Source organism: Typopeltis vanoorti, unplaced genomic scaffold (genome assembly GCF_054136105.1).
Source record: "Typopeltis vanoorti isolate ZY-2024b unplaced genomic scaffold, IOZ_Tvanoo_1.0 HiC_scaffold_24, whole genome shotgun sequence".
Lineage (NCBI taxonomy): Eukaryota > Metazoa > Arthropoda > Arachnida > Uropygi > Thelyphonidae > Typopeltis > Typopeltis vanoorti.
The window spans coordinates 3,718,372-3,733,424 of NW_028328064.1; the positions used below are offsets into that span (position 1 = coordinate 3,718,372).

Consider the following 15,053-nt stretch of genomic DNA (forward strand, 5'->3'; position numbering starts at 1 on the left):
CAGGAACCAGTCGAGAAAAAGGTTTAGAAAAAGTTCTTCTAGTCGGCGAGTAGAAACGAACTCGTGACGCTCTTTCTTCGGGCAGTTTAGCGCTGAGGAGCGTGAACACCGTTTCCAATCAGCTACACAGGCTTATACAAACCGTAATAATTCTGTAAAGCCAAAGAAATAAACGAATCCGCTAATGCGTTTTATTCTCTATTGGGAGCAGACAAGGTCGTTTTAGCCCTATTAACTTTTGGAGACTGAAGGGAGGGGAAACAGTTCGCTCTCCATCGGCAAATCAGAGATAGCTGGCCCATGATTATCAATAATTACAAATGGCATCCGGCAAAAAGAGAAAGACAAGTACTGTTATCTCCTAGGCCATAACCTTAACGTAGTACATTATGCCTAAAACAGTGTTGGTTCTGCAGTAGATTTTTTTAAGTTTAAGGGACGAAAAAACTCAAGTTTCCTAATCTGGAAGAGAAAAAAAACCGCTTTCACAATCCACAACTCGTTTGAATAATTCCGTTATTTGATATTTTTCAGGGAAAAATTTCCCAAAGAGTGGAGAGACATGTACCAAACAAGGTCCCCACTTGTGAGAATGTTCACAAGTAGAGGGAAATGTTCCTCTTTAACTCTTTTCGGTAACTTTTGAAAACCACTTCAGGCTTAAAAGTAGCAAAGTGGTAGTCTCATGCCTAAAGACATCCACACACATTCACGCCTACAGTAGGATTCGTCAAAATGTTTCCAAGACAGCTCGCGCGAAAATGGAAACAACAGGAAATGCTAGATCGGCAGAAAGTCCGCTATAGCTTTAATTCTAGTCGCATTCTAGAAGAAAGTTTTCTGAGTTGGTTCCCGAGTTAGTCGATTTTGGCACAATTAATTTTAGTTTGGTACAAAAATCTTGACTTTTCGATCTGGTAACTATTTCAGACCATAATACCAGTTAGGGATAGGAGCACCCAAACTGTGTCAAGGAAGTCACTCAGATAGGCTGAATTTGATTACTTGTGATGACCAACGGTGGAAATGACTGCCAACCGATTTCCAAACACTGATAAAGCCAATCCCTGAGGAATAAAATGCGCTAGAGAATTGTTTAATAGCTAAAATACCGAATTAATTTTATTTTTTAATGATTTTAATAATTAGTTTCAAACATTTGATTGCTCTAATTCACAATTTATGTTTAAACATTATTAAATTCATTTTTTTTTTCATAATTCTAAATTTCTTGAAATTAATAAAAATCACTGATAATTGTAGGAAATAATTTTCGCTTGGTTTGCTTAATTATGCTTTCGCTTAATTATGCTTGACAAAAATTATATTTTTGTCAAGCATAAATAATAGTATAATCAAGTATAATTTGACAAAAATTATATTTTTGTTTAAATAACACACCTAAGCGTGAGCAACTAATGTTCAAAATCAGGCAACCTAAGTAGAAGGGCAGGCACTAGTGACAAGATAATATAAGGAATCGTCACGTGATTGGGTGCTCATTGATGGCGTCATTGTGTGTGACGTAATGAGTTTGGAATTTCCCTGGGGGAATATGTGTCAATGGGTTCAGTTCTTGTGTTTTGCTTCGCGTATGGTATTATGGGCGATGGTTGAGATCAGGATTCATGTTGTGATTGTTGGGGCACTAGTGACCATATGAAGATCAAGATAAGATAAGCAATCGTGTCGTGGGCGTGTTGTTTTCAGATGTAGATACGTGACGTCATTTGTTGTTGTCAATAAGTGACATAATTTGTTAGTTGTAAATAAGTGACGTTATTGTTTTGAATGGAAAAGGAAGATATATTAGTGAATAATCACAAGCGAAAATTGTGATTGGTGGGACGCTTCTGACCAGATCAAGATAAGATAAGGAATCGTGACGTGAATGTTTGTTATTATCAGATGAATATAAGTTATATTTATCTGATAATAACATTATAATAAAAACTCATGACGTCACACACAATGACGTCATCAAATGAACAACCAATCACTTCACGATTCCTTATCTTATCTTGATCTTGTCACTAGTGCCTACCCTACTACTAACCTAATTACACCAAGTCCGATTGCATCAGCATCCCACAATGCACAGCAGACTTATGTTTCGGACGTATTATAGGATACTGAAGAAGTTTCATGTGACGTCATCTACCTCTATATATCGTAGCCTTGTCATGATATGACGTCACCTCCAGACATATTTATTTAGAATATTTTTCATTATATTCGTGAAAATTCATCTGATATAATGTTATTATATCAGATGAATTTTATAATGAATTCCTAGATAAAGAATAAAAAAGAATAAAATTTCTTTTAAAGAGTAATTTATTTTTAAATCAAGTAAAATAAGTTGCTGCATCTTTCTTAATTTAGAGACCTGTTTAATGATATGATGATACACCATTCTTTTATTTGTATGCAAAGCAAACTCCTTCCACTGATGAGTAGTTGTTAGATATCCACATCTAAATTTTTCTATATTTCAGAAAAAGTCTCCATTTCATATGTTTTGAATACAGGGCAGTAACATCTCCAGTCTGGCAATGGAACGTCACAAACACAGCTGTGTTTGTTTATTGCAAGAAATTTTATGCAACCTTTTAAATTTTCTATTATAATTACGGCTATTTTGCCTGCTTTAGATTATATTATATTATTATATAACATAATAATATAATATATATGTTTATATATATAAACATATATATTATATTATTATGTTATATTGGGTGGGGAAAGGTGAAAGGGTTGATTTTTTATATAGGGAGGAGGAAGGGGGAAAAGGGGGTTGACGGGGTGCGGTCCGTTTCGACTATTTTTGGTCGTCATCTGAACACATTGGGAAAGTGGATGCTATGTCAGGTCGGGTAGGTAGTTCTGTTTTTGAAGTGTTTGTGTTATCGCCTATTGGTCGGGGTTGTGACCTCAATTTTATGTTGTGGACCTTCCAAATCTCGGAGATTATGTAGGGCCTGTGTACGTTGATAGAGTTCGCGTCACATTTTATGGCTATTGCTTCCGATATTCTAAGCATTGTTTCATTGTCTTGTCTGTCTACTATGATGACCTTGTCGATCTGCGGGGTATGTTTTTGTTCAAAGGCGTGAACAGCTATTTCCGTTTTTCCTGTGCTTTGTATTCGATTTTTATTTTTGATGTTACGTTTTTTAGTGTTTCAATGTTCTGGAATAGAGATGTTACAATCGAGGAGGTGTTCTTGGAGTCTTGCCCATAACGAACTGATGGTGGAACCTGTGTAGGTGATATCACAGTCTTTTTGGCAGGGAAATTTATAGACTACATTGTGATGTTCAAATATTTCTTTCTGTGTGTGAGGTTTGGCGGGTTTTAGGAGATTTGCCAGTTTTTGGTGAATACCAGTTTGTAGTCAGTATGTTTGAAGATGTATTTATAGGCTTTGCCCGTAATTATAATAGTTTATTAAGAGGAGTAACATGGGAGTTTTCCCAGAAATAATATACATAATTTTAAATTTTCTTTATAGTAACAAGAAGGGGTTGCCTGCCGCTGAATTTCAGTGATTTACACTTAAAAACGCTTTTTCTACGGAAACAAACCACAATAATGTATACTGCGTCTATACCAAGTGACCTAAATGTGAACCCTATGAATGCCTTGAGTCCCATTAAGTAGCGAAAGTAAATTGTCGCATTATGGAATATTATGTATTTTGTTCATTTTCACATGCTAACGACATTTTTCGTTTGGTTTTGTTTAAGGTTCTGGCTGCAAGTATTCCTTCCCTCGCTCTCTTCATCTTGGGGATGGCTATGATCGGACATGTGCAGCACCTTGCGAGCTGTGGAATGATTGTAGCCGGAGTACTAATCGCAGTCAAGATGTAAGTGGAAAAATCAAGTAAAATCAAAGCATGTGCGCACTATATCGTTGGGATTTTACTAAAGAAAATTTTAAAAAATATTAATTGACCTCTCTTGTATCTTGCACTCGCATTCTCTGCTTCGAAGTTTTATGCCCAGAGTGGATATTCTTATTTCAGGATAATTTCGCCCTTAGTTCTTCGCTCTATTGTGAAGTTACTCACACAGCAGTGCAGTGACAATCAAGAATTAGCAGACTTTGCTGTGATCTACGGCATCTTATCACCGGCTACCACTATTTTCAGAGTCGCAGTTCATCACAAGCTTCCCGTGAATGTTGTAAGTTTTTCAAGTTTGACCTCAGATTAACTCCTATCGTAATATAGACATACACCGTCTGTCCAAAAAGAAACCGAACTTTTCGAAAATAGAAGAAACTCGTGGCGCCACCTGTTGTATCTTTTTGTTGTCGAAAGCGGCAACTTTCATTAGTGTTGTGTCAACTGTTTATGACATTTGTTTCATTAGAAGCTGAGTTATAGTGGCAAGAGTGACAGTGTGTTTTGATGAACGGTCGGAAAATGAGTTTCAAACAGAGAGCTGCGACTGAGTTTTGACTTCCAAGGGCAATATCCACAAAGAATTCGTTCCGCCTGGCCAAACGGTCAATGGTGAGTTTTATCTCTAAGTTTTGAAGCGATTGATAGCTAGAATTTGTCGCGTACGGCATAAATATCGTGATGCAGGCAGCTGGTCACTTTTGCACGATAATGGACCATCTCATCGTTCGAACATTGTGAGACAGTTTTTGAGCAAAAACCAAGTTTGTGTGTTGGATCGCTTGCCGTATTCACCTGATTTAGCGCCCTGTGACTTCTTCCTCTTCCCCCCGACTTCATTTGCCGATGAAAGGAAAGCGACACGACACTACTGAAAACGCTCAAGCGGCAGTAACCATGACCCTCAATAGTATCCCAAAATCAGATATAAAAAACTCATTCAACGAATTAATTGACCTGCCAAACGCTGTATCGAAGCTGAGGGGGGTATATTGATTGAAATAAATTATTTGAATAATTGTCGTGTGTTTTATTTTCTATCAAAAATTCGGTTTCTTTTTGGACAGAGGGTGTATGTTATTATAATGTTTATTGTATTTATATTCAAGATTTTGCATTTGTAATCTTTTTTACGTTTCTTATCAATACCTTTGAAATGAAACTTATATGAATAAGCATATATTTACTAATATTCATTAAGCGCCGAAATACGCAAGAAGCAAAATTTGTGAACCAACACCAATGCGTGATTTTTTCCATTAAAATATAAGGGGGGGGGGGGGATAAATAAATAAAAATTAAATACGTTTCTTTTAAGATTTAAAAATAAATCTACTTAGTCTTAAAACATTTTAAATTTGTTTTTATTATTTCACGCCCCCCCCCCCTCAACAAACCTTACGGCCCCAAGGGGGACGCGGCCCACAGTTTGGGAAGCGCTGCTCTAGAAACCACACAAACCAGTCCACTGTTTTGTGTGGACATTAATCCAATCACATAAAGCATACGGAGTGATTATAAAATTACTGGTGACAATTCCAGTGCAAAAATTAATGTCAGTTAGCTCATTATTCGGGCACATATTTCATTAACATAAAAATATAAATTCAAACTCGAAGCTATTTGGCTTCGAGATTAAACTCCAATTGTTATATTGGATACATGAATATGCTCAAATATTTGGGAGAGTTCTTTAATTGGTTTAGCTTTCGAACTTGTTTCTCATTATTAATCTCATTTGCATGTGGGATTTAATTAACCATAGTCCGTTTAAGGTCAAAGGTTGGGCGACGAAGACGACCGTTTACTTTATAGGGTTGACAACGCCAGTGCAGAACTCACGTTATCACTTCTTTTTATATAAAGCTGACAGTAATAACTTGCGTTAACATATTTTTTTTCCCTTTTTCTTGATATTCTTGATGTTAATCCTTATCTTAGTTTCATCGTAATATTATTAAGATTCCAATTGATGGTTGGTGATCTCATGACCTAGCACTACCTTACTTTAAATATAGAGGAGTAAGTTACGTTCATTTATATGATTAATTCTGCGGAATTACTTTAATATATCAACACCATGCTGAGGGAGTCGCAAAACTAATAACACATCAGTGCGGCGTGTGGAGAATGTTTGAAAGTACGTCCGAAGCGATTAAGGCGATGGAGGTCATTGTGCTGTATTTGTAAACTGATAAACTGACTTCTTTTGGCGTCAGTTTGCCTCGTACTTCGTATGAAACGGACTACCTCACCTTTAGTTATTAATAAAAAAAAAAAAATTAAAAGAAAACTGAAGTTTCTTCGTTCCCTAGATCGAGCCCAGGTGTTTCTAACCAAACGCAATCATTATTATTGAGCTATGAAGGCTCATTGTCGTTTGTCGAATGACATATAGAGGGCTTTTAAGTCCAATCACAATCAAACTTTGAATATTCCAATTTTATACTCAGTACAATCTTTATGACATTGTCAAAAACTGTGCTACTCCATTAATAACCTTTCTTTCGTTTCAGATGGGCAGCACACTGGTCTTATCCAGTTTTGCATGCTTTCCTTTATCTTTCGGTGTGTTCAAGGGGATCCTGACTGGTACCTCTGCCAAAGAGGATTACATTCGCATTCATCAGAGACTCCTATTCGGAACAAGCCTTTTAAGTGTTGTTTGTTGCGTAAGTGTTTTGTACTCTACTGCGGTATTCCTTTTGTTAACCTTTCAAGGGTGTTCACGTTGTTTCCAGAAGCATTTTGTTAATGTAATGAAATAATAGCCTCAGCATTTAACTACATGTTCACGCAACGTAAATAAAAACTTTAATTGTGTGGATTAAGAAATTTTATCTTAGAAATATGTGTTCTGTATACAGAACTCACGAGAATAATTGAGAAAATAATGATGAGTTATTATTCACTTAATCTGAAGTTGCTAAACTTTCTGCGAGTGTACTAAATACACAGTAATAAAAAAATAATAATAAAAAATTTAAAAAAAAAAAAAAATATATATATATATTTTTTTTTTTTTTAAATTCTGAAACGTGTCATTTTAAAATATTTTTTTCCCAACTCATTGTCTTTGGCAGGTTTGGGTTTTAATTTGCTTCGTAAGAAGTGGACGCTACAGATATATTCCGGATGTTTATATCTTGTGTTTAGTCATTATTCAGGTAAGTATACTTTTTGTGAAATTTTAAATGAAATATTTTCCGTACATGGTTTAACTCAAACTCGTTTTATGCGTAAAAGTTTGCAAACACAAATACAAAAGCACGGAATGAATGCGAGTGTTTTATTTTCTTTAGTGACGTACGCTATTCATAATCATACTTCGATTACTATTTTTAACACCCAAGATGTTTTTTTAAATGAAATATCACGTCCTTTTAAAAGAAGTAAACAGTGTTTTTTTTTGTTTTTTTTTTGAATATGACAAGAATGCTTGTCATATTCCCCGTTATTTGTAGCAGAAAATGTATGGATAGGGCTATGAGCTCTGGTCATGACGGGGTAACGGCAATAGCCGAAAACTTCATTGGTCACAGCATCACCATCCATTACTCTCGTAGAAGTAACTTGTAACTTCTTTGGGTGATGGACTGAGTCTTTGACTCTTCATCTCTTCATATGAATTTTAGTTTGTGGGTGAGGGAATTATTGTGGGTTAATTACCCGCTCTTTGTGAGCTTTTTCATGCTGTGTGCATTCTCTTGTGATGAAGAATTTCTTTTTTCTGTGCTTGAAACGACCTGAGGGCTGGTCGTCTGCTGCTTGTCGAATTAGCTGATTTGGGTCTTTATCTAGAAGGTTGGCTTCTCGGTGCAATTGGAGGTTTCTGATGAACCAAGGGGCATTAAACGCCATTCATTCTAGATCGTTTGTAGTCTTTGGATGTTTCGCTTAGTCGTGTGTCCCCAGGTGGGTGAGGCGTAAGTTAGTTGAGGCCTTATCACTAATTTGTAGAGGAGAACCTTGTTGCTTATGCTTAGTCTTGAAGTCTATGTGTGTCTTGAAGTTTAGGCGTTTATCAAGCTGAACTCCTACATATTTGGTTTAGTTTAGCCAAGGAATGATTTTTCCAAACATTTGTATGGTTGTGTTCGGATCTGCTTTACGTCTGGTAAAGAGTACTGATAAGCGGGTTCTAAAACTCAAATGTGAAATCCCGTAGATCAAGTCGATGATCTACCAGCAAAGAAAGATCCCGCAGTCACAAAAGGACTGCCAGCAAGGACGAGCGTTAGAAAAAAAAACGCGCATGGCAGGGGGGTAACATGGCAGGAGGGTAACAGCAATAGCCGAGCCTCAGTTAAAACTTCATTGGCTACAGCACTGCCATCCATTACCCTCCAAGGGTATTAATCACCACATCTCACGGTCGATTAACTCGCATCCCGCCTTCTTCAATAGAAATAAACAAACAAACAAACAGTCTTAAGTTCTTAAAAGAACTGGGAGATGGACTGAGTCCTTGACTCTTTATCCCGTCATCTGAATGAAGAAAATCTGTGTGGATGGGGTATTATTGAGCTAAAAGCTCTAGTCATGGCTGGGTAACGGCAATAGCCGAGCCTCAGTTAAAACTTCATTGGCTACAGCATTGCCATTTATTACCCTGTAAGTCCTAAAAAGGAATTTTTCGAAAAATAAACAGTCAACAAATAATTATTTGAAATAAGTTGGAACCGTACGATCTTTAGTGGTGTCTTAGTAATTCCGTAGATAGGCTAAGATTTTTTAATTTTTAATTAAATTTTTGAATATATTTAATTATATAATAAATTCAAGAAAAAATTTTATATATAAAAAATAAAAATATTAAACAAAAATCAAAATCGTTAAGCCAATTTACGTTACTAATACACTATAATGTTTGTAATTTTTCCTCAGGAGTCGCAAAAATTACTGCAGTAGACCAATTTTCAAACCATTTCAGCGCTTTAGTAAGTTGGGAAATCATAACTGGGAATCCGAGAGATTCACGTTATTTCTTTATTATAAATTATACCTAACAAGTGTTACTGCATAATCCTGAAGACAACATTTCAATGCTAAAATGTCAATATTTTTCTAAATTATATATGCATGTGTTAAAGGGTAAGAAGAGAGAAAGAAAAAAAAAGGGGGGGGAGTAGATAAAATACTAAAACCAGACAAAGAAGGACATTACGACATGTATAATGAAAATGTAATATAATAATAAAAATAATGCTGTATGACCAGCGCAGGCGTATAACGTACAATTAAAAAAAAAAAAAAAAAAAAAAAAAAAAAAACCATCTCTCTGACCGTGGATAGAAATTAAATGAACTTATTTACAATGGAAATGCAATGAAGTAAAATGAATTGCACGTGTTCCAGTTGATACTTTTCTTTAATTAAAAATAAAAAAGGGGCTTGATTCTATGAAAGGAAATCTTTTCTATCATGATGAGGGCTCTTGTGTTTCTTGACAGTATCGAGAGTTCACACGACAGTTTTTTTACCGAAACTTCGGAATTTTATTAAAGCGTCGAAGACATCGATATATTAGTCGATACTCAAGTCTCAAACATATGGCGTGGACAATCAGCCAGAAAGAGCTCTTAAAAAGATTATATTCACTGAATATCTATTATTCACGATAGTAACATAACATTACTGTCGATAAGGGTGAAGCAAAATGCTTTTATAATTCCTACTATCTGATAAGGTTACTGTGCAGGGAAACGTTTATGAGCTAATTGCTCGGCCCGAGTGGATGCGAGTTATAGATCGTTGTTTGATACTAGGATGGACTTTGGTCTCCTATATTTGAAGAAATCTGATTCATCGTAGTTTGCTGCTTGTGTTAAACTAATTCATTTGGATGCGAGGACGATTTTGAGAAAACGTTTACTGCTAAAGATTGAAGGAAAGAGTAGATATAAGGGATATTTGTGTCCCGATGAAGTTGAACATCTCTGATGTACCATGGCGCATTTAAAATCACGCGTAGGCATTTGTTTTGCACTCTCTGCAGTTTGAGGATATTTGTGCTTGTGGTGTGGCTCCAGGCGGGGGACGCATAAGTGATAATGGGACGAATCATCAACCGATAGAGGAGCAATTTGATTTTGGCATCCAGCTTACTATTCCTATTGATAAGAGGATAGAGCTGTGCATGACTTTTGATGCCTTTGTACATGAGGCTTTTGTATGTGGGCTGAAGGTTAGTTTTCTGTCCAGCAGTACACTGAAATATTTCGCTTCTGCTCTCCAGGGAATCTTGATATTAAATAGGGAGACATCCTCTTTAGGAGATGTTGAATTTTTAGTGAAAAACATGGCAATACTCTTTCGAGGGTTTACTTGCAATCTCCAATTGGAGAACTATTGCTCTAGTTTTAGCGGGTTTTCTTGTAGTTTCTTAGTGACAAGATGCGGTTTAAGAGATCTGGCTAATATAGCTGTGTCGTCAGCGTAGAGGGCAATGATAGATGACATCGGATTGTGCAGTATGTCCGCCCTGTAAATCGAGAATACTATCGGTGCCAGGAGGGACCCTTGAGGCACTCCTGCCAAGATCCCTCGCTGGGTGGAAAATGCACCATTTAATTTGACTCGCCTGCCACAAAGAAATTACTTTATAAGGTGGACCAGATATAATAATAATAATCTTCTAAATCGCTACATATTTCATTTTCTATACTTAATATGGATACATTTTTTAACCTTTCTTGTGACATACTCGATTCTAAGTGATTTTTTTATTACTTTTAATTTTGAAAAGGATCTTTCTCCAGAAGCAACTCTTAATGGTATTGTTCAAAAAATACGTAAAGCCATTACCAAATTCGGAAATAACGTTGTTAAATTATTTTCAAATATAAAATGCAAAATATCTAAACATGTCGTTCGTGGTTTTAAATAACCTTTAATAGTATCTAATTCATCGCATAAATCTGGGGCATTTCTATCTGTTTCTTTTCTGGTGTCATTACATAATTTATTTTGCAGATCTAGACAATATTTCATTCTTGTTTCTTTCGGAAAGTTTAATTTTATTGTTTAACACAAAAGTAAAACTCCTTTACTGTAAAAAAAACTGTAAAAAGAAAAAAACAACTTTTAAGGGAGTTTAAGATTGCATATCTGCTTTTACTGCACAGTGGAGAAAGAAAGAAATTAGCAAATTAATATTAAAATTACCTTCTTTAATACTAACGTAGATATTTACTAAAAATCATCAACTCTGTACTATGAGCACACAATTTTGATTACGTATATTATTAATTATTTTCGATAAACACAACTCTACACTCTCTAGGCCATTCTAGGTTAAGTAAGACGAAAAAATACGGAAGAAGCTTACTCAAGTCATTTGGAATAAATATGTCCCGTATGTATGTTTATTTTCATTACAAAAACAGGAGATCCCATTACGTATTAAGCATAAAATATTTATTTTTTGTTTAGTATTAATTACTTTATGTTTTTGTAATATTTTTTCATATTTATATTACCATTCTTATTATTTATTGTATGCAGCCATTATTTCTTGCCCCGACTGCGCAATCTCTATTTCACTCCCAGAATATTTGCTCAGTGTGCTGAGAGCAGTGATTCAAGTAAGTTGTGGTGAAGCTCGCACCATTTATCTAACTACCCAACGACTCAGCCCCTCACTGAAATCTCTCACATTCGAAGGTGACGAATATGCACAAACAGTTCAGTGTATTATTTATTCCCTATTTTTTATGAACGTGTTCGATTATACCGCCCCTAAATTGTGCCGTCTGGGTTCATTCCACCCCGGTACGGAATGGGCCTGGTTGTAGGCTGCGTAGATTTTTAGATTTCCGACTGAGTTTGTGATGGCATCAATACCTGTGATTTCCAGGTTAGTGGTCAAAGGGTTGAATGGTGGTTAAAGTAGTTTTTGATAAGGATGGCTGTACCACCACCTCTATATTCAAGTCTGTCATTTCTGTAAAGCTGGTATCATTTGATTAGGGGGTTGTCGGCACCTAATCAGTGTCAGTGGCCAAACTTTTGGCACTGCCCAGAAGATGCTCTTTTCCTCAATGGTTGTGGCGTAATTTTGAGCCCGCAGATTGATTTTAAATTGTAGATGTTTTTATAAATATTATGGATGTCCACAAGGACTAGAGGCAAGGGGTCTTGTCTTGTCTTGTCTGATATATACATTCTACTGACCTTTATAGGAGGCAGATCTTGTAAGCTGAGGTCTGTAACTATTTCATCTGGTTCAATGTCTTTGGAGACTCCTCGGAGCATCACTTTCAAATTTTTTTCCGAGGTAAGTGAGAAGTTATGATATTGAATGCCTCTGGCGTCCATTTCCTCTGTTAAATTTCTGTAGTCTGTCACCTTGGCGGGCTGAATTTTGATGCCCTCGTCCACATTTTTGGCCGTAGAACAGTTTATCTGTAGATTTGCCGTGGTGGTTCGTAAGGTTGTCCATCTCAGCTTTTCTCTTAGGATAATTGGAGGCACCTTCTCATCGGGGAGGCAGAGGAGTCTGAATTGGGAGCGTCTTCATTCATGCTAACATCATTTGTTGGCTCCGAGGCGTGAGTTTTGCGCTTCTTGCGTACGTGGATTTCTCCTTGATCAGAGGGTGTAGGGGTGGAGACCACTAAGTTAAGTTTTTCCTCCATTTGAGGAGTGTCTTCATTCTCATCTTCATCAACCCCGGGTAAGGAATATAAATTTAGGGAGCCGGGCCATCAATGCCCAATTTTTTTAAGAAGCTGAGTGCTAGCCCTTTATCGAGCGAGTCAATGATGATGTCTGGATCAATCGTACTTGCGGGCCATTCAAGCCCAAACTTTTTAAGAAGTTTGTTTAAGAAGCTGAGTGCAAACTCTTTATCGAGCGAGTCTATGATGGTGTTTGGATCTGACACGCTCATGTTGATTGCTTGTGCGAATTAGTCGCAAGAAGAATCATGCAGGTCTAGAGACCTACCACGCAATCCTGTTGATTGGTAAAGACAACTAGCAGAAATCGAGAGGCGGTGTTGTGTCGTGGGAAGAAACCGTGAAACTGCTTGGCTCAGCTCCAATTACCTACCTCACTAAAACCATTCATCCGCCACTGGTCCTCTTTACAGGTGGGGCCTACACAGCCAATGACTTCACACACACATTTCGTGTAGAGGGGGGGGGAGACAGTAGCTTTCTACATCTACATTTCTCGAGCTTTCTAGCTCGAGAGATGTATGAAACTTAGTTCGTGCAGCCTCGGCATATGTTTTTGACGTGGGTGTGGGTCGTGTTCCTTCCTGTGTGGTTGAAGATGAGGTGTTTCGGACTGGGGGACGACCTACTTGGTTGCTTATAGCGTCGTTACGAGGAGGGGAAAGATTGAATTTTGCTGACTCTCGATTTTTTGGATCGAAAAAGCATCCCTTGTAGTTGGTGGGATGAGGTCCTCTGCAGTTTGCGCAGCAGGCAGGAGTAGGCTTGACTTGGTGATGGTCTGGTGTCCCTCGCCGCACTTCAAGCACGTGTAGGCTGCTTACATAATAATTTTTGGACGTGCCCGAACCTTTGGCACCTATGACACTGTCCTGCTGATGCTCTCTTCCAGAGTGGCTCAGTTGATATTTTGAGTCCGCATACTACTGTCAGTTCAGAGATTTGCTTTTGTGTATTGCTGATTTCCACCAGCACCAAAGGCATTGGTCTTTTATCTGACCTGAGCATCCTGCTCACTTTAACTGGGGACAGGCCCTGTCTGGAGAGGTCAGTGATCGCATCTTCAAGAGCACCTTCGGCAACCCCACGAAGAACCACCTTCACGTTCTTTTCGCTGGGTAAAATGAAGATGATATGGGAGATTTCCCTTTTTCCATATTTTAGGGCAGTTAACCTATAATATATTGTTGCTGGTGTGTGTGTGTCTACGGGATTTGCTAGTGGATCCTCAGAAGTCCACAGGATTATCTGTAATCTGCTCGGGACACCTGAGCAATCTCTATTCTTTCTCTATCTGTGTCTTTACACATTTTTCACTTATTGTGGTCATGGCAAAACCTCTGAATGAGGCCATATTTGAGGAGGTATACAAGGAATTCCCCAGACTGCGAAAGCTGCTGAGTGATAACTGGCCGGGAAAAGTTAAGCTTTTTGATACATCCCCCCCCCCAGCAGTCAGAGAAAGACAAAATGGATGACATAAGTGACGAACTCGTTACTCAGACATCAGACTTTGTACACTCCCCAAATCTAGAAGATGCTACATCCCAAGACAGCAAGACCTTGGAACCACATACAAAATTCCAAACGGTCAAAAAGAAGAGTAAAATCTCTACCAACACCGAAGAACCCAAAACAACAGGGATAGAAGCACTCAATGTACCTAAAGAAAAAGGTACCACCAGTCATCTTAAGGGATAATGAAAAATGGATTCCTGTCTCGTCAGCCCTCAGGGAACAAAACATCACATTCTCATGGGCCAAAAATTCTGATGGAAGAGTTAAAATTCAACCTGCCACAGTCACAGATATACACATATGATTTGTGGACAATGCAAATCTCGTAAGTAGTACTATATATATATATATATATATATATATATATATATATATATATATATATATATATATATATATATATATATATATATATATATATATATATATATATATATATATATATATATATATATAGTACTACTTATATATATAGTGTCCGCGCGGTTAGCCTAGTGGCTTTGCGCTTCGCAACCATATGCCTGGGGAAGGAATGTCCTAGGTTCGATTCCCGTCGGAGACGTGAGGAGCTGAAGGATCTTCCTCAGCCATAGCCAAGTTAGCCGGTCTTGGGCGCGGGCAGTAGGGTTTTTTCCGCCAGTTTATCTGGTGTTTTTCATCCCGCAAGCAGGCAAACCGGCCCCTTGAACATACACGGATCTACAGCCAAGAATACCTTGAGGCATAGGAGTGACCATTCTATCCTCGTATTTCGGTTACGAAATCCAAGCATGCTTGGAAGGTTGTGGGCCTTAAAGGCCTGTTAAAGCCATTGGGATAGATAGATATATATATAGTACTACTTACGAGATTTGCATTGTCAATGCAAATCTCGTGGACAATGCAAAACTCGTAAGTAGTACTATATATATATATAGTACTACTTATATATATATAGTACT

The 15,053-nt window shown here is 37.3% G+C and overlaps 1 protein-coding gene across 2 annotated transcripts in view; it reads left to right on the forward strand.

Annotated features, from left to right (window-relative positions):
* The window catches only part of LOC150092182 (lysosomal cholesterol signaling protein-like), a 42,536-nt gene that overhangs the window by 12,050 nt on the left and 15,433 nt on the right, over window positions 1-15,053 (forward strand). For both annotated transcript variants that reach the window (XM_090415247.1, XM_090415248.1), the window contains exons 6-9: window positions 3,753-3,874; window positions 4,034-4,193; window positions 6,430-6,585; window positions 6,997-7,080. In XM_090415247.1, the coding sequence (XP_090271373.1) occupies window positions 3,753-3,874; window positions 4,034-4,193; window positions 6,430-6,585; window positions 6,997-7,080 (522 nt within the window). The remainder of the gene's footprint in view (window positions 1-3,752; window positions 3,875-4,033; window positions 4,194-6,429; window positions 6,586-6,996; window positions 7,081-15,053) is intronic.